This window comes from Carassius gibelio, chromosome A13 (genome assembly GCF_023724105.1).
Source record: "Carassius gibelio isolate Cgi1373 ecotype wild population from Czech Republic chromosome A13, carGib1.2-hapl.c, whole genome shotgun sequence".
Classification (NCBI taxonomy): Eukaryota; Metazoa; Chordata; class Actinopteri; order Cypriniformes; family Cyprinidae; genus Carassius; species Carassius gibelio.
The window spans coordinates 9331311-9351701 of NC_068383.1; the positions used below are offsets into that span (position 1 = coordinate 9331311).

The 20391-nt window shown below is 37.5% G+C and overlaps 1 protein-coding gene across 3 annotated transcripts in view; it reads right to left on the reverse strand.

Moving 5' to 3' along the window:
* Positions 1-20391, reverse strand: part of LOC128026060 (ADP-ribose glycohydrolase MACROD1) — a 517908-nt gene that overhangs the window by 492366 nt on the left and 5151 nt on the right. For all 3 annotated transcript variants that reach the window (XM_052612789.1, XM_052612788.1, XM_052612790.1), the window contains exon 3: positions 13806-13907. In XM_052612789.1, coding sequence (XP_052468749.1) covers positions 13806-13907 — 102 coding nt within the window. The remainder of the gene's footprint in view (positions 1-13805; positions 13908-20391) is intronic.

Here is a 20391-nt window from a genome sequence, read left to right on the forward strand (position 1 = left end):
AGGTATCTTGGGAAATGTCTGCAGTGACTACAACATTATGTGAGCAAAAATAACTTATTGACGGCTATTCAAATGTACCTATCCAGATTTTTACAGATGTATAAGAACAAAAACAAAAAAACTTGTTTCCATAAATTCTGCAAAGTGTTCCAGTACAGAGTGATCAATCACATGGCATTTACAGCTTGGGTGACTGACTCGAAAAAATGTTTCTACTGAGTGGCCATGAAACAAAGATGCCAGCATCCAGATTGTGTGCCTGCGGGGCTGCCATTGAGATCAATGTGAATAACAGAGTTTTCTCCAGGTATTATAGAACTCCACTGAGTCTGTAGTGCCACAGCAAAACACAAAAACAAAATTCAGATAAACAAATAAAAATGCAAATGTATAAGCTTAGAGAAAATAACCAAAATAAGCGCTACTGAAAGGTAATGCCAATGTTAATGTGGTTGGCTGGTCGAGATGCTCAAACAGCACAGTTTGTAAAAGGACAGAGTCACAATGTATACACTTTTCCCGGAACTTACAAATGGCTTATAGCTGATTCTGCATGTTAAGCATTAAATATATTAAAGTATTTAAACTTAAAGATATCTGTAAATAAATAAATAAATACTTCCAATGATAAAAAACGCATTGAAACAAAACAAGTAAATACTTTTTTACTCTCAATGACAAGAATTGTAATTATTATTTTTATTATTTTTATTATTATTATTATTATTATTTAATTGCAATAACAACAACAATTAATTTAATAATAATTATCTTATTACTATTAATACTACTACTACTACTGTTAAATTGTTCTTATATAATAATAATAATAAAAATAATAATAAACAACAACTTTTGAAAAAAAAAAGAAAAAAAAAGGAACACCTTGGTAAAGGGAATTAAACACAAAAAAGGCATGAGCTATGGCCCTCTTACTCCCTTCAAGAGTCCCATTATACTGTGCCAAATATTTTGGTGTTCCAGCACTGTCCTCATGTTAGGTCAAGGCATTTAGGTCTTTAAAAGCACAAGTGACCTCGAGCAATTATTACTTTTACCATTTTGCTAACGGAGGCTGCAAAAACGCAGACGTGACATAGGATTTCTACAATAGGACCTGTACTTAGTAAATTACTCTTTTTGATCTCATGTCGCTGTCTATTATTCACTACCAATCACAACCCCAGCCTCACTTTCAACCATCCACTCGCCAGCCATTCTGCCACTGTCTTCACTCAGACACTCACATTCAGGGCTCGTTCTGCCAGAGTTGTTGCTGTACAGATGTGAACAGAGTGCTCTAAGCAAGGTTCCTTGTAAAGAGCAGTGTGGAGGCGGAGGCAGAAATTGGGTGAGAGTGGAGAAAGGAAATAAGACGAGACAAGTAATGCTTCATACATGTGTCAAGATGACAGGGCAGCAGTTAGTAGCCTTGTCACTTCCTGTTAAACCATCCACCTGCGTGTTCTTAACATTATGTTAATTAATAATTAAAGTAGACCACTTCAATTAGCATGCATACCCATTAAAGAGCAGTTTTCACACAATATTAGATTGTGAGTGGACACGACAAACATGCAATTAAGTTCTCCTGACTGGAAACAACATCTCCTTTTGCTGTTCTTGCATGTGCTATTCACTATTTGACTGCTGAGAATAGCACTATAAATACATTTTCACTATGAGGCAAAGACACATTGTCTTCCTGTTTGTCAGAGTAACGGAATCCATGATGATGAAAAAAAAAACAACAACGACAAAAAAACAGGCAAAAATGCCTCAGACATTTATGAACTTTTTTTTTCACTCTCACATTAGAACGGTGAATGACTTTTTCAAATCAAATCAACACCTGCTTGCCGGGAGGATTGTTGAGAAAGCAAGAGAGACAGAACAGGAGTGAGAGGGAGGGAGGGAGAGACAGAGAGAGAGAGAGAGAGAGAGAGAGAGATCGCGTTAAGGAACGTGCACATCTGCTTGTTGTTTCATTCGAGTTGAGACATTTGAAAGTATCTGTTGGGTTGTTAAGAATAAAGCCTCTGATGTTTCATGGCATGTTTAACTCAGGAGATGACTGAAGATAATTAACGTGGTGACATTCAGTCTTAGCTATGAAGATTAACATTTTTTGAAGTTAAACAATCCCAGAAAGTAGGTATCAACAGTTGTGATATGAAATGATCATTGTTTGATCAGTGAAGTTATTCATCACAAAAACTTCCACTCAACAATCCTCAGGGTTCTGATCAACTTATCATAGTTTATACCACAACACTGATGGACCAACTATTAACGTTTGTGATCTTTAAAATGCAAACGCACCAGAATTTCCATTTTTGGGTGAACTATTCTTTTAAGTAATTCCATTTAAAATACATAAAGAGATAGACTGAATTCCAGCTATTTAAATGTTTTAATCGTCGCCTGTTTCTTATCTGTGTGTACACTGCAAATAAGAAAAGAAACAAATTCACTATATTGTCCCTTATATTTCCATCCCTTTTTCAGGATAATCTTCATCTGCTCTTTCAAACCAATTGTTTGCCCTACTGCCAGACATTTTCTCAAAACAAACAGGGTTATTAGTTTTGGCTACTGCTTACAATGAGCTGACAGGAAACAAGGCAGCATGTGAAGATTTTGCATCTTTACACACAATTTGCATTTTTTTTTTTTTTTTTTTGCATTTATCTTGAATAATCATCCAACGAATGTTTATATACATATATAATATATATGTACATATATACATATATATATATATATATAATCATCATGTAGTATTTATCCTTCATGTTAGTCTTTCCCAGACTTTTTTGTCTCACATAGCCCTGTAGCCCCATCAGTGAAACTCAAGCACCATCATCGACATACTGTAACAGCTGAAAGTGTGATTTTTATAATCTGATGCCATTTTGATTTGAGAATGTTGCATTAAAGTCACAGAACAAAAAAAAACATTTGTGTGATCTTCAGTAGTCTGTCAGGTTTACAGTTCCCATCTCAGATGCTTTAAAAAGAAAAGAAACATCCAACAGCAAATCACTAGAAATCTGCTGTGCAAGACAGAATCATGTTCCTTTTTGTCTCACAGCACTTCAGAACACGCGAGCATTGGGCATTTTTTATAATTCTGTGATTCTTAAAACACTTGTTTGTGTCACAATTGCAGTCTTGATCTGCCGTGTGGGCTTGTAGCCATGCTATCAAAGGGCAACAAAACAGCATGCTGACAAGCTTTGCTGCTCATGAGGCCATGCTTAAGTCACTTATTTGGCCATTTCATCACAGTAATGGCAGCAGCCATCATCCCATTATGTGACAAAAAGTCAGAGGAGGTTCAACAAACGCAGTTTGTGTAAGGTCAACTTCTGACAAACTCATCCAGCGAGTCCTGCAAATCAACAGCATTTCTGCATCTCCTCTACTGCTCCGGGTGTGTGTTCACGGTTTGTGTTCATGCTGTCTTTTACTACATGCACGGTTAACATGTACTTTAATCACAGTGCAGCCACTGGCTCCATCTTATTTCCATATAATCTCCAGCCTGTTTACGAAGATCCTTGGGATAAATATTCATTTAAAAAAAAAAATATCCAATCAACCCAGGTGATAAAAATTGGATAGTGAAACAATTTAAGGGAATTCAATTACTGGATCTTGCGCCTTGCAAAATCCCATAATTACCCCTTGAAGAAGTTATTAAGGTATGTGTTATCAGAGGGTTCAATGAGGGGCCAGTTTAGAAAACCAATAAACAGTAGTGTTTCCAGAACACAAGATAGACATTAGCCTACCCACTGTATCCTAGGAAACCAATGCTTTCCTTTTCTACTCTCGCGGTCTTGTCTCTCTTTTATAATATCTCTCTTCACTGCACAATAATAAATGTGAGAGTGTGTGTGTGTGTGTGTGTGTGTGTGTGTGTGTGTGTGTGTGTGTGTGTGTGTTGCAGTATGTCACACTACAGGGTCGCGAATTAAAAACTAAACATTAGGCTTGCATAATTACCTTTTTGATGCATTTTGAAATGCTAATAAAATAATTTATGTTTAACACTATTATCAGGGATCACTTTTGACACACTGAAAGCTTCAAAAATGAAACAACTTTTAACTTTTAGTACAAAATAAGAACATTATGTAAATGTAACTTTGTAACCTTCTAAAAAAAAATCGGATAAAAGCAAAAAAACTGTACTTCAAAACTACAGCATTTTTATAACAAGTTCTTTTTAAAATCATACCGGGGACAGAAAAGTTTGCATTAGTTCAAGAATATAATAACCCATATATATTTGCAGTTAAGCAGACGGGGGGTGGGGGGGGGGCTTCAAGGTTCATATCAGAAGCTAACAATACTCATAACTACATCAAACACCACTTCTGTTGTCACCTAGAGTAAAGAGTCCGTTGAGGCCCTGTCATCATGTGCTTATATGCCTTTCAACCTGCTTTCATTCTGCACTTCCTGGATTCGATTACAAAGATTTATTAGTCAGAAATCGCATGAAGGCTTTTGAAATGCTATCAGGGCATAACAGCATTAAACTTCAGTGTGCTAAGCCGAAAAGTGGGGTTGGCTTAGTGGTTGTGCAATGAGAACAATAATATAACTCCTGTCAAGTAAATTATAACTCATTTCCTAACAAACGCCATTCGTCTGGCATTAGCATACAGATGAAGGAGAACGAGAGAACAGCCATGAAGCAGAGATCCATTCAATTCCATCTGTTAAAGTGCAGGACAGCTTCACCACCATCAAAATCAATTTCCTCATACCACCATTAGATCTGCTATCGCACACAGAAGCGCAGATAAAGTTACGCACTGAGTCTAAATTCCACCCATTAATGATGCTCAACTCTGAGTGTTTTATAATTATGGGCTGTTAATTAAAGCTCAGTTCAACTGCATTTATCCCAGAATTCATTGCAGGCCCTTGAAGGGGATTCTTTGTAAACCAGCTCACTTTGCAAAAGGCTCTGCATAAATATAGAAAAAAAGACAAGCCAACATGCAACAGATCAAAAAATTCTCAGGCTGATTACAAAGCGGAGTGCTCAGAGGGAATCACTGACTGTTATGAAATGAGCGCCAAACACTGGGAGAGGTTCTTTACGGAGAAGGGGGGAAGAAAATCCAATTGTATCCCAGGCTTAGGGGTATTACTGGAAGGCATAACTCTTATAAGCTCATTGGTGTTCGACATTAACCGACATGTCTTTTTCAAAGACAGGAAGAAAGCCCTCCGCTAGGCAAACAACCTTCTTCAAAAAATAGCACATGCTTTCTAAATTCTGTATTTGTGGAGCGCTGAACGGCCCATTATGAAAATGTTCAGAGGGGCCATTACTGCAAATATTCCCACCATAGACCTGTAACCAAACACCTAATAAGTATTTCTGCTAAGGTACACAGTTTCCCAGAGTCTTGCGCTGGTAACTAGCACTCACAGTTCAATGAACTACTGAAAAAAATGGCAAATGGCGGGAAAAATGGACATAAATATGGACATATCTGGGGAAATTTGCAGCAAAGCTGGACAGCCAGCAGGTGGCTGGGCTTAACTAACTTCTGGGAAAATGAGTTTCCATGGAATGATGGGATGTTGTCAAGAGGCAATGTATCATTGCTCTGTGCTTATTTTGAATTTTTTTTCTCTTAGCATGTGCATGGTCCCACTCAACAAACCATTAAAAAACCACATGTGCTTCTACACGTTTTGATTTATTCTCTGTTTTCTCTCAGATCTGAATAGATCTTATTTTTCCTTCTATTCAAAATGGTTTAAATTTTATTTTATCTTTGCCGAAAACCAACTGCATGTCTGCAACTGCCCTCGTGTACAAATATACAGAGCCGGAGAGCTACATCCTCTCATCTCAGTAACCCGAGAATAAAGAAAGACAACAGCCATCCGTCACAACCGCGACATCCTTGGAATACAAGCAGCTATCCAAACAAGCGCTGTGGATTTGCTCAAAACAACAGAGATGAGCACTGGCAGTTTGCATGAGCGTCTGAGCCGTTTTCTCAGGTTGCGCTCAGTGTCAGGTTTCTCATGGATACACAGTGCCCCCTTTAGGCCAAAATGTCAAACTGACCAGCAACTACAGTGAAGACTCGGTAGAGACTCTTTTGATTTAGTAGCATTTGACACACTCAGACTGAGAATATAGTTTTGTAGAGAAGCTGGAAACACACAGTGGGATCCAAACTTCTGAGACCACTAGTGATGCTTACACTTTACAAACTATATTACGGTCAAAAGATAAATAAAAAAAAATAAACCTGAATTCCTTCCACTCTTACATTTTACTTTTCAAAATCATAAAATGTATTTTATCACAGGGTTCAAAAGAATAATAAAAAAAATAATTTAAAATCCATTGTATAAAGAATACATCACAAATTTAGTTTCCACAAAAGCACAACTGTTTTCAACACTGATATGATAATAATAAGAAATGTTTCTTTAACACTAAATCAGTATATTAGAATGATTTCTAAAAAAAAAATATGTGACAACATAAATAATCGATGCCATTACAGGAATAAACTGCAATAAAAAAAATCTTTGTTTTAAATTGTAGCTATTCATAATTCATGACATCTCATTTTTGCAGCCTGAACGGGTAATCAAGAGAGACTTCCCTGAAGAGTTTAGACACACAGGTCCATTCTGAGAACACAGTGTGGAAGGGGAAGACAGAATCATTGCGGATAAATGAGAGCTCATCAAATCCAGATCTGACTATCCACATTCAGACATCCTTCCCCCTGTTTTAAATTCCACAGAGTGCAAGGAAAAAGTCAGTTTGCACAGTTTTAATTATTTAAGATGTGCAACGTTAGGTTAAGCTGACAAGTTCATCATGGACATTGACACTGAAATCTAAATCAATAAGGCTAAGCCTCCTAAAGAATCCTGAAAATACCTGAGAAAATCCCTGCACTTTTGCTTCCAAAAGGTTAGAGGTCAAGCCACAAATATACGAGAGTGTGAGACCATTTCAGAATTGAGGTCACTTTCATTTCCATTTGCAATCTGCAATGCAAATCTGGGTGGGGGGGGGGGGGAGTTCAGTGTTGTATTACAAAAAGCCCTGAGCCTGAATCACATCATGCTGACAGTATTAACAGGGCTTTTTAAAAGTGAATTCAGTTCTGCCCTCACACACACAAATGCTCACACACATCACATGTATTTCACTGTTCATTAAAGCAGCAACTGCCATGGGCAGTGGCCAGTGATTTTCATTCCTGATGCAACATTGCAACAATCACAATTTTGCACATCAACTCACTTGCTACTGTCCAGCCTGAACTGTGGACTTGGATCTGATCTCTGTCAGTAAGTGTGTGTGTGTGTGTGTGTGTGTGTGTGTGTGTGTTTTAGAGGGCCTGTAATCAATATAAGCTTGAGAGCGGAGGTCAGGATGCATTATATCAAAAACTGATTTTATTAAGTGCTAAAGCCTTGACCAGAAATACAAGACCAAAATGTCCCTTCTTCATCCAGTCAAGCACACACAGACCCAAATCCTCCCACCCCCTCATCTCAAGAACTATCTAACACATGTGTCTTTCTCTTGCTTACATCACTGCAGAATCAATACTGCTGAAAATGACTTCGCTTTGAAGTTTTCAAATTGCCCAGACTCTCTTGCCCTAAAACAATCACAGACATCAAAGAAAAACATTCTTGAAACAAGGACTGCTGTTACTGAAATTCTGCAAGACACGTTTTACTGTAAGAGAGAATGCTTCAAGCCTGAAGAAAAAGTTTTCCATCTGAGCTAAGAGGACCATCACTGCTACTAATGCCAACATTTTTCACATAGTGGCACTAAGTAATGGTTGTCTGAGCTAATTTCTGCAGAATAAAAGTTTTTAATGTGGTAAAATATGTTAAAGGGGGGGTGAAATGCTATTTCATGCATACTTAGTTTTTTACACTGTTAAAGAGTTTGATTCCCATACTAAACATGGACAAAGTTTAAAAAATTAAGTTGTATGTTTGAAGGAGTATTTTTGTTCCAAAAATACTCCTTCCGGTTTGTCACAAGTTTCGGAAAGTTTTTTTCAAGTATGGCTCTGTGTGACGTTAGATGGAGCGGAATTTACTTATATGGGTCCTGAGGGCACTTCTGCCGGGAGAGCGCGCTCCCGTATAGCAGAGCACTGAGAGAACAAGAGACATTCACTGATCAGAGCGAGAGCGTCGCGAAAAGTCACAAAAGAAGTGTGTTTTTGGTTGGCAGGGCAAGACAACCCTGCAAGGGACCAGTGGATGGAGTTTATTTTTACAGAGCATCAACGGAGTTGTGCAAGTGTTTTTGTGTGTTCCCTGCATTTCGAAGATGCTTGTTCACAAGGCCCAGTTTGACGACGGATTTGCGTATCGTTTATTTCTTAAGGATGATGCAATCCCAAGGAAAAAGGGTCACGATCGTGTGTTGGAACCACAGGCGGTGAGTAAAACTGCTTCAAATATCTCTGCCTCCTTGTTAGTGCGTCCCCTCCCATGCCAGAGACCCGGGTTCGAGCCCCGCTCGGAGCGAGTCGTTGCTGCTGCTGCTTTCGTTCAGTTTCAGCCTCTGGATCATAAATAAACGGCTGAATCTGACTGTAAGCCATGGTTTGTTTTAGATGATGGGTTTTCCCTCACGGTAATGTCACAGCTTCCACATCCTCTCAACGCAAAAGCCTATTCGCGCTCGTGATTCTTTAGCTCCGCCCACGTCATGCCCCCAGTCGGTCGTGTTTTTCCGGGAAAAATCGGTACAGACTATCTTTCTCTTATGAATAGAATAAAACTAAAGACTTTTTGGAGTTATGAAGGATGCAGTACTACTCTATAGGTACTCAAGATTAACAGGATATTGAGTGAAAACGAGCATTTCACCCCCCCTTTAAGTTGAACTCAGACCACTACTTCTGGTACTGGGTGATGCACTGAACATTACCAATATATTTGTAGTGATTTTGTTGGCAATACAAAATAAGCAATATTGTGAATATCATGATTAATTCCTTTTACCCATCTCTTTGCCTTCTCTGACTCACTTCAGGTCTAAAAGACTTTTTAGTTTTGTGAAACTATACTACATAAAACATATCTGCATGAAATGAAAACAGGACATTGCTGAACCTACTACTTACTACTATAAAATGCATTATATGGAGGTCAGATCCACTCAGGGATACATTCATAAACTCCTCCCCCAAACTGCAGAAAATTTGTAGAACTTTGTGAATGTCAGAAGTTCATCAGGTTCGTTATTCCTGGTCATTATACCGCTCTGAAAGATATGTCAAGATGTATGCCTATAAATTAAATGAAGAAATAGATAATGAATGTGAATTTACCTTGTCATTTCAAGATATCTCTTATGCTTTTGGCAACATAAGCTCAGATTTACATGTTAGTTTTTTTTTTTTTTTTTTTTTTTTTTTGATGATGATGACAGAGTGCATGCTGGCCCTTTTTCAGACTTTTGCAAGTCGTGTTGATAAGGAGTGCTCTTTTCCCACTTTCAAATGTCAGTTACAAAAGAGCTGAGGCCCGTCTACGGTTAAACATGCAAGTGCTCTCCATTAAGCTTTGTGACTCATAGAACATTTAATGTGCAGAGTGCATTAGACTCCATTACTGTGTCTCACCACACTACAGGGCAAAAGACACAGCTCCTTTCTGAAAAGCTCCCATTATTACAAAATGACACTCTCCCCTCCTGAGCACAAAACCTGCACGACACCTTAAAATGGAGGAGCACCCAGCCGTATGCTTCACACAACCTTTTTTTTTTTTTCTTTTTTTTTTTCTTGCTTGTTCCTATTTTTTGCCTGACATATATTTTTGGCATAAGTTCCAACGCTGTATTTAACAGCATTACCACCTGACCATCCTGTCAGACTTTAATTTTTTTATTCTGTGTTTGTTTTGCTTGCTTTGTGAACTGACACCTTGTGTGAAAACAAGAAAGGGAGAGCAATTAAAATTTCTGCACCTATCACGACCCTGATGTCAGTTGCTATTTCAATTAGCAGCTCTGACAAGAAATGCATTTCTATGAAAAAATAATTGGTCATCCAGAGAGTGATTTAAAAACCCATTTAACATGATTAAAGCCTCACCTCTCTCAGCATGCAGCTTGAAGCCACCCCGAATTAATTACTGTTGCCATTTTATTTCAAGCTGCCTGACATCTCCCATGCAAACTCTACAGGGTCTAAATGTAAAACCAGCACACTTTATTAAATAATATTGGTATTAGTTACAAGCTTTACAGTAAGTGAAAAGCGTGTAGACATTGCAATGTAATATACATTTACCTCAAAGCTCATCAGTCAACTAGAAAAATAACTATAAAGAGGAGCATTTTGCTAGCCTATATTTATATGCTAGTGCATTTGAATAGTTTTACTTAACCTGTTGTCTACATAATTGAACTCCTCCTATAAAATGACATTTTACTAATCAAGAAAAACTGACTGAAAGTGTGAAAGACATACACTTTTAAAAATAAAGATCCTTAAGGTTCTTCACAGAACCATTTTTGGTTCTACCAAGAACCATTCAGTGAGTTTCTTTTAAGAACTATCTCTTTCTTAACTTTTTATAATCTGAAGAACCTTCTTTCGCCACAAAGAACCGTTTGTGCAACGTAAAGGTTCTTCAGATGTTAGAGGTTCTTTATGAAACCATTTAGACAAAAAAGGTTCTTCCATGGCATCGTGAAGCAACTTTATTTTTAAGAGTGTGTACAAACATTTACAGGATGCATTGATGTGGAGCCCAAACTGGCCGAGTGATGCTTATGGTCCATGATATTGGATATACAGATATTATAATGAACAATTCTTTGTGACTGTATGTTTCAAGTTGGAAAAGACATTTAGTGACAAGATGGGTTAAAATGCAGATAAAGTTAAAAAAAATGAGACAAACATGACAATATGATTGAAATGTTAAAATGTACAAAAAATAGTTTAATTCTATGGCACCTACAAAACATTTTTTGCATCTAAGCTTTTTTCTTATAGGAGCCAATGGCTCCTTACTCTTTTTTTTTTTTTTTTTTTTTTGCAGCCATGATAGGGTATCCGAATGGCCTGCTACTTCCACCAAGATTATAAAGTGTGCATCCTTCAGTATACCATTAGGCCACAGGACAGGAGTTGTAAATGGCAGCAAAGTGGCACACCTGATGCTGGTATCACATAACAGTAACAACATGGCCAATGTAATACATCCAGATTACCTTTAGACTACACACATTCATACTATGTAGAATATACTTTTTTAATGGTTGCAAATGGACATAATTTCTTACTCAAAACCAGTAACCTTCACAGAAAGTATGTGATATTGGACACAGCCAATGACTGTTCAGAGGGAAAGAACACAGGATGGTGTTGAAGAAAGTGTCTGCTCAATTCATCCCAGATTTCATTTTTCCAGTCTAATGCAATAGGTAGATGGATTCAAGTAAAAGTGTTTACAAGCCAATTCGACATGTAACCTGAAATATTTCTAAGTGAAATTAGATATTCAAGAAAAATTTGTAGAGGACTTGAATTGAATCCAAGCAGAATAAAACACTTTTATGATAACAAAAATCATAGCATGTTTAACATCAGAAAGGTTTTTTTTTTCCCTAAGAGCACTATGCTGTATACATTTTCAGCAGGACTACTGGAAACAGACAGTTCCCCGCAATCACAGAGATGCTTTCTGATTGTTCTTATCATCGTATTATAGCTTTGAGATGGAAACATCATTCCAGGAATCTAAACTCAAAAACACTGGAGCAAATGGGGCTTTAAGAATCAGTCCAGAGCACTGATGCAATAATGCGATTACTTTCCTGGCCAGAGCCGCTGACCTTTGATGGATGAACAGCCACCCGTCTGCATGATAAGTCTCCCTCATATTCTGAAGCCTTTAAACCAATTACTTTCCTAGTTCAATGCCACAAACCCTACGAAATGGTTTCACAATATTTTTTTTGCAACCACTGATGTGAAGAATGCACAAACAAACTTGTTGAAATAAGCACTGAGAGAAGCACAAGCACACTGCAATCAAGCATGTGATTCGTTTTGATTCATTTGCTTACTGCTCCATTTTCACATCTGTATGACACCGAGATTAGACCAGCGTCCCATTCAGCTTGTTCTCTTATTTCCTGTTTTCTATGTTGACTCACTGACCTTACACTGACCTTAGAGAAAGTTTCAGAGGGGAAGCTGTCTTGTTGTGAACAAAAACATTATAATGCAAAGAAGGAAATTCAGTCATCGGTTTTTCTTCTTTCTCTGTTAATATGAATTCTTGAGTTGTTTTATTGCTTCCTAAGACTTACAGCTAAATGATGCACAATCATATTGATATTTAGTAGCATAACTTTAAAAGTACTGTTGCAACATGTGTGTGTACGAAATTGAATATACATCTACCCATCTATACTATATCTATATCTATCTATACCTTACACATACATTAAAATATGTTTATTGTTTACTGAAAATCAAATGTTATATTTTGCTATATCAGCCTGCAGCCCTACATTACACTAAGGAAACTGTAAAAATAACCTAGTATTTGATAGTAAATACACGGTTCACAGTTCACAGAACAGCAGTAAACTCAACAGAAGGTTTAAATTTGTCTAAATATCCCAAAGCTCACACACAGGTGTTGTTACTTCAATTAGGCTGCTTAATGCCTGAACTACATTGAGAAAAAAAAAAGCCTCAATCATTCACAAAATACATTTCTGTACATGTTGTAAGCAGAGCACAACACAGCTGTTAAGAGTTTCCTTTTGTTGCTAGGGATGCAATGGTCCAGCAAAGATCACATTTCACCGATGCTTTTGTCAAACATTTCAGACATGAACTGCAACCACTCTCTGTGGCAGGTATTTTAAACTATCCCTCTCAATGAATGACACCGAGATAAACATCTTAAATCAGGAACATGTCCAATCAATGACAATCTACCACACAATATACACTAAATTCTTAACTAAGTATATGCATTGTGTTACCAATATTTTCTATCTTTATTGCCAGTTTCCCATAACTTGAGGTAAACTATGACAGTGTTATCCATCTGCACTCACCATAACAGAACCCAGTTAACATATGCCTATTTTTGCAGAATGTCTACAATAAAACAACGACTTTTGCTTCAGAACACACATATATCAAACAGCCAGCCCCCACACTAAAGAGGCAATAACAGGAACAAACTTATTTTTTTTTATCAAAGCAACATGACAACAAGACATTTAACAAGCCATTAAGACAGATAATACTATCTCACTCTATAAACAAAAAAAAAAAGTAATAATAATAATAATAATTTAAAGTGTGTTCCTTGGCATCATGTTTCATCCTGAATAGGAAAAGCATCATCCCTGTGAAAGAACATTCATGGCATATCAAACCTGAAAATAAACCACAAGATGCACCGTGGAGAGGAAACACATTACAAAGACAAAAATATACATACTGCAAGCACAAATATCATCTGTCCTGTAAATACATCAGTATAAACAAGGGGGAAAATAGTCATGTCTGTACAACTTATAGACACCAGAGGTCAGGCAAGCACAACAAATATAAAGTGGATCCTTCCTAGACCATGCAAAAAAATCCTGCAGGAGTCAAGTTAAAATTTAACACAGAGAATTAAAGAAAATGACAATCACAGTGCCACACTTGTGCACTAATTGCCTTTCTAAGGTAATGAAGCTTTAAAAATGCTCAGATCAGAAACTGCAAACTCACCAGCGTTCACTATGGCATCCACCTCCAGGATGGTAATGTCACCTTTGTACAGAGACACTTTGTCAGCCAAGGAGAAAGACTTCTGTTCTTCTTCCTCAGTAGCTGTATGGAGTAGAGTAAAGATTAATTTATGGAAAAGCTACCACTTCAGCTAATAATTGAATTTTGACTTTCTGTATTGAACTAATTGATACAGGTGACATTTGTGAAATGTTTCAAATTATTTCAGTTTTAAATAAATGCTGTAGTCTGAACTTTCTATTAAATCAAACAATCCTGAAAAAAGCATCATGGTGGAAGCACAACTGTTTTCATCTGTAATAATTTTCTGAAGGATCGTGTGAAATTGAATACCGGAGTAACAGTTGGTGAAAATTCTGCGTCACCATATTCTTTGATTAATAAAAAGAACAGCATTTATTCAAAATATAAATATTTTGTAACAATATACACTACCGTTCAAAGGTTTGGGGCCAGTAAGTTTTATTTATTTTTTAAATGACTGCTTTTATTCAGCAAGGACGTGTTCAGCTGATTAAAAAAAGTAATAAGGCTTATATTGTTATAAAAGATTTCTATTTTAAATAAATGCTTTCCTTTTTAACTTTATTAATCAAATAATACTGAAAGGGCATCACAGGTTCCAAAAAAATATTAAGCAGCACAACAGTTTCCAATATTGATAATAAATCTGAATATTATAATGATTTCTGAAGGATTGTGTGACACTTAAGACTGGAGTAATGGCTGCTGAAAATTCAGCTTTGAAATCACATAAATAAATTGTATTTTAAAGTATATTAAAATAGAAAACAATTATTTAAGTGGCAATAATATTTTACAATATTACAGTTTTTTTCGGAATCTTTGGTCACATAAATTCAACCTGACAAACAGAAGAGACTTCTTTGTGACATGCCCTGCATTCCATTCGGAAGGAGACCTCACTATGCCCTAATCCCTTCAAAGAGTTTGCCCTCCAGAGTTAGAGCTTCAAAGGGTGAAGGGGACCAAACAACGGTTTCTTGAAGTGGCCTTCTGCGACATTATCACATGCAATGGAGGCACCATCATCATGCAAATAATCTGCATAAAGGATCATGGGAGCCAGAAGTGTCCATCAGTTGTACCCGTCGAATTCCTAAATTTCGAAGGGTCCTTTAAAGTGGCCAATTTTTAGCACTTAAGTTTGGAACGACCTCTCAATATGGCAGCCATGATGGTTTTCACTTCAGAGGGCAATATATACAGTTTGGAACACAACACCTATCTACAAATAACCGTAACCATTCAAATAGCTTTGTACCAGCTCCCAGAATGCTGAGAAAGCAGGAACCAATGAAATCATATCTGGTTGGTTAAAGCACTGGCATGTAATACTGTGCATATGGGTTTGAAGAACAGATAGTAGTCCAATGAATAGAACGCCCAAACCATCAGGCCTCTAACTACTGGCACTGGATAGTCGGTCAGATCTGTTTGACGCCATAGGCATGCAACAGAATATGTGAAAATCGCTTGAACATTTGCAAGCTAAAATAAGCAGTGTTCATTACACTAGTTTGAATAATTGCCTATAGCACACCCTACAAACTGTCCTCTTAAATCAGTAGAGCCAGAGTAAATATCCAGCTCTAATGTGTACAGACCAATTCAGCTCCTGTCAGTTTATCTCCAGGCCTGCTGGCACAGGATACAGCCATTTGGTTGAGCAAGAGCAGGATGTGCAAGTAACAAATCTCGTCCAAGGCAGCAGAAATGTTCCATTTAGCATTTCTGAAATCCTCTCACTATAATACTATAGATGAAAATGGACTGAGGATTTTAAGCAAGATGTTTTTTTAAGTATTTATTCAAATCATCTTTTAACTAAGACGGTACTTAAAGGGTTTATCAGATGATACATGTACTTTTCCAAATTGTTTGAACTGAAGCATGTATTTGCAGTGTGTGTACACAACCAAACTATAATGCAGGGGTTAAAGCAAAAAAAAGAGCCTTTTTTTCCAGGGGCAGAGGGTAGGTGGTGATGGCAACATATGCAAGGTTATTTTGCACAAAAAAAAACACGGGAGCACATTATTTGAAAAAGTTTTTCCTTGAAACTAACTAGTAATGTATCTGCCATTGCTATTAACCCTTGATAGGCTCAGACTACAGATTGTGGTGGGATATTTGAAACAGCAAAACCAATAATGCTCACTTACTACAATATAGCAGAAAACGCACGTAACATTTAGGATGCTTTTCATATCAAGTTTTGCTGGTTAGCTTTGTCCTTGACGGGGTACAAGATGACCTAAAATTTTAAACATGAAATTGTTTTATTCAAAAGAAAGTGGCAAATTAAATACTAGAAAATTAATATAAAATAGGAAACATACAAAGACAGTTTACTACAGAAAACTACATTTTAGTTTAATTAACAACAGCAAAAACATTTAAATGCTCCAAGAACTTAAATAATGGGAAAAAAATAGAAAATACACAAATAATACACAAATGCAGAAAACTACAGTTCCAGTCAATTAACAAAAAAAGTGCTCCAAGAACTTAACAGCTAAGATGAGGTTTACAGTGATTTGTTTCTGATCTATTTCTTCTTTCTTTTTTTATGGAATCCTCAGAACACCTCTTTTTTAACACAATTGCAAGGTTGATGAAGCTGGAGCGGAGGGGCTAAGGGAGGCTTTGGTAGGGCCATAAATGAGAGGAAAGAACCCGGCTGGTCAAGAGGATGAGGCTGCTGATCCAGAGGTAGAAGTTCCTGGCCCAAAGGAGGTGTGGATGGTGCAGAGGACATGGCTGATCCAGAGGTGGAAGTGGGTGGCCCAGAGGAGATAGTAACTGGCTGAGAAGAAGAAGAAAGTCTGGCTGGAGGAGGTTGTGGCTGTCCCAAAGGAGGGTGGTCATTTGTCTGTACAAGAGGAGGCACTGGATGGTCCAGAAGGGGCGGCTTAAACTCGCCTTTTGGTTTTTCTGCCTGTTGAAGTAGTTTGCTTGCCACCTCTGATGACCACATTATTGCGGCCACCCTCATCCTTTTCTGCTTAAGTGCCTGCTCACTCTCCTTTTTTTTTTTTGTAAGTGCATTTGGTATTTTTGGTATGATGACAGGCAGGACTGCCTCAAAGGCTGGTCTATGGTCATAGTTGAGGCTGTCCAGTGCCTGGCTTTCATTGTGGAATCACATTTTAATTCAACATCCAAGGAGCTCCTGTCAGCTTCGAGGGCCTGTGAAAATAAAAAGAAGGGCTTTAACCAGCTTAATCAGTGTGGAATACCTCACACCTCTGTCTGGATCTTCCAGAGATGTAGACTGCTGGCACTGTGTTGCATCCACTCAGCTATCCTCTTCAATGTAAACCTGGGCATGAGGAACAATGTCAATCTGGTATACCTGAACCTCCTCCTCTAGTTGACCGACCTCTTCTGTCGAAACAACATTAGGCAAGGCCTCTCCTAATGCCAGAAAAGCTCCACAGACAGGGTCATACTGAATAAGACATGGAGTCAGAGCAGAGAGTGAGGTGATAGTTTTGTTGTTCAGGGGAATATTTTTGAGTAGAAACTCAGCTGATTTTATGTAATCTTGAAAGCTGTAAATCTCTACTCTGGACATCGACCTTGAGGATCTCCTTAGCACTCAGCAGAATAGCCTTTGGCTTCATAAATTTGCTGAGCAGCTCACTCACAAGGGCCACCATTTCGACATGCAACAAGTGCACCATGGGCTTTTCATGTTGTAGTTTTTTTTTTTGACAAACACTTGAAATGTTGTTAGGACACCTGCAAACGGAAAAAAAAAAACTTTAGATTCAACATTCTTTTTTTTTTTTTCTTTTTTTAAGAGTAATTAAAACTCGCAACTAGATGACACTGATATTAACTATATGATACTATGATAGAATTTCTTTAAAGTTGGTTGTTGTTGTAGAAGAGACCTGACTGTTTCATTTGTACCTTGTCCAAAGTAACCACCTGTCATCAGTGATGGGCCATAACCATTGTTAATAACTATTATTACATTTATATTAAATTGCAATGAGTTACCCTGCTCATACATGATACCTCTGAACAAGTGGACTATGACCTTCAGTCTTTCAAACTATGTGAAGAGAGATCAGAGTCTTCCGTTTCTGTTTAAGCAGTGTTCTGGATGCTGTGGGCTGTTTTTGTTGAAGAACTTCTATTCTTCTTCTGTAGTGCACAGAAACACACACACACACAGACAGAGGCATGCTCACACACACACACATACACACATATGAGGACATTGGTTCACTACTGATCTGTTCCTTTCCTAAATAAAACCTAAGCACTCTAAACTGTGGATTAAAAGGCAGTACCTCATTACATACAGCATTAAAGCCTATAAGCAATGCATTTACTACAGATTACCCATTAGAGTTACTTAACATAAATTGGTTTATATTACGTGATTTGTATTACCTGTATTTACAGTATGTTCTTCACTTGGATCCAGCACATGATAGTGCACCACCAGTACATCCAGGAATTCATTCAGCCTCCAGCATCTGAAGAAATCTGTTGTTGATCAGTTTGGAGGGAGATGGGGAAGAATCTGAAACTCTGAAAAGAAAAATCTCCTTCTGTTTTGGTGACTTGTCAATATCATAATATACATCAGAGCAGAAATCGTCAACTTCTGGGCTAAACAGAACTCATGAGGGCCTTGGTGGCATTTGGACACCATATGGACAGTGTGTCCAGATATGTCTAGGAGGTAAGGGTTTTCCTTTCTTGCTTGCGTATCAAGTCTAGTCTTCTTTCCCCTCGTGACTGCACAATTGTCCAGTAGAATACTAGTGACTCGTTTCCATTCACGACCATTAGAGTGCAGGACATCTTTTAGTTCCACCATAAGTGCTGAGGAATTGGCAATATTAACGTTCCTGCTTGCCATATGTTGGGTTGTTACTCTGATCGCATCATTATCAAAAAAGCAAACAATGATACTGAGAATTCGGTCTATGCTCTGGCTACATGCTTCATCAATATTCAGTGAAAACATGCAGTTTTTGAGCTTCTCAGATGTTTTTTTAACTCTGGTGCTATGCCATGTGTATTTACCATATACTGTATAAAAACATGGGCGTAGTGTCAGTGAGGTCCTCCGTAGATTTCTGAAGAGCATTTCAGAAGCTCAAATTGAGCGAAGGGGGCTGTTGCCATCTTGGCAGCACGTCACTCCCAAATCATCGAAAAATGTACATGAAGAGCAAAATTATCTATATTATCTATAAGGCTGTAAAAAAAAATTTCTGCTGTAAAGTTGGCCATTTTAACATGGGGAATCTATGGGACTAACTCCCTTTTGGAGCTAGCGGCCAGTCGATGAATTGCAGTTTTAGTCACTTCCTTGTTGGCTGCAGGAGAGAACAGGAGGTTGCAGCTCGGGATTCACATAACTGGCATGCTGATTTGAAACAGACAGTTTTGTCAAAGCATTTTTGTCTTCAGCTAATTTTTTACATGGATTTACAAGTGGCTGAGAGATCGTGAATGATAAATCGTGTTCTGCAATGAATGTGCACATGCGTATCTTCAAAACACAATTAAAAGCTGAGCTTAAAAAATGGTTTAGGGTTCAATACACGTTAAGCTCAAAGTAAAGCATCTTTGGCATGCAGTCTGTTACAACAAAATAGCTTTGACTCACACTTTAGCTTACAAACCCTAGAACTTTGCCCACTTCGGCCTTTAATACAAATAGCATGTTACTTTTAAAAACACATCACTTGTGCAAATTGTACATAAAACTATTTATACCATAAATAGTGTATACAATGTGTAAATAGCCACTGACCGATGCCGATGCAGTAGCATTTACAGTTATATACATACTAATGTAAGCATTGCTATTTGATTCCTGTTGACAAAGTTGTGAGAAATGTATAGTATGACACCCAAGTTCCTCATTTGCAGGACAGATGAAACCCAGAAACTCAGATCTGTCCCCAATGCTGAATTAACTGATGTGTATTGCTGGTTCAAAGCAATACAGGCACCATGCCTTTCTCATTGAAGCACTTTCTGTGTAATTATGTGAGAAAACAATCAATATTTCAAGAACTGGAGTGTATTCAAGTCTCTTATTAATATGATGTGTATAGCTTTTTATTAAAACTCTGTCCAACTGGGCCTTAAAAAAAACACACACACACACAAAAAAAAAAACATTTAATTCATGCTTTTTTCAAAAATGAAAATGCTGTCATCATTTACTCATCCTCATGTCATTTCAAAGCTGCAGGACTTGATTTTCTTTCATGATAAAAAGAAAATGTGTTTTTCATTAGGGTTTCACTGAGCTATTTGCAGTACAGATGAAACCCATAATCTCAAAGCTGTACCTTATGCTGGAGATGCTAGAGCCGTGATCTGTTCTGGATCACAACCACACAGGCCTATACGTGTTCCTGTCACAGTAAATTAATTAGCAAGCACTTTCTTTGTGAATTCTATAACATTCAATTCATTTTAAGTGTATTCAAGCATGTGTTGTATTCAAGCATTTTATGAATTTTATTTTTGTAAAAATAATAAAAATGACTGTTTCCAC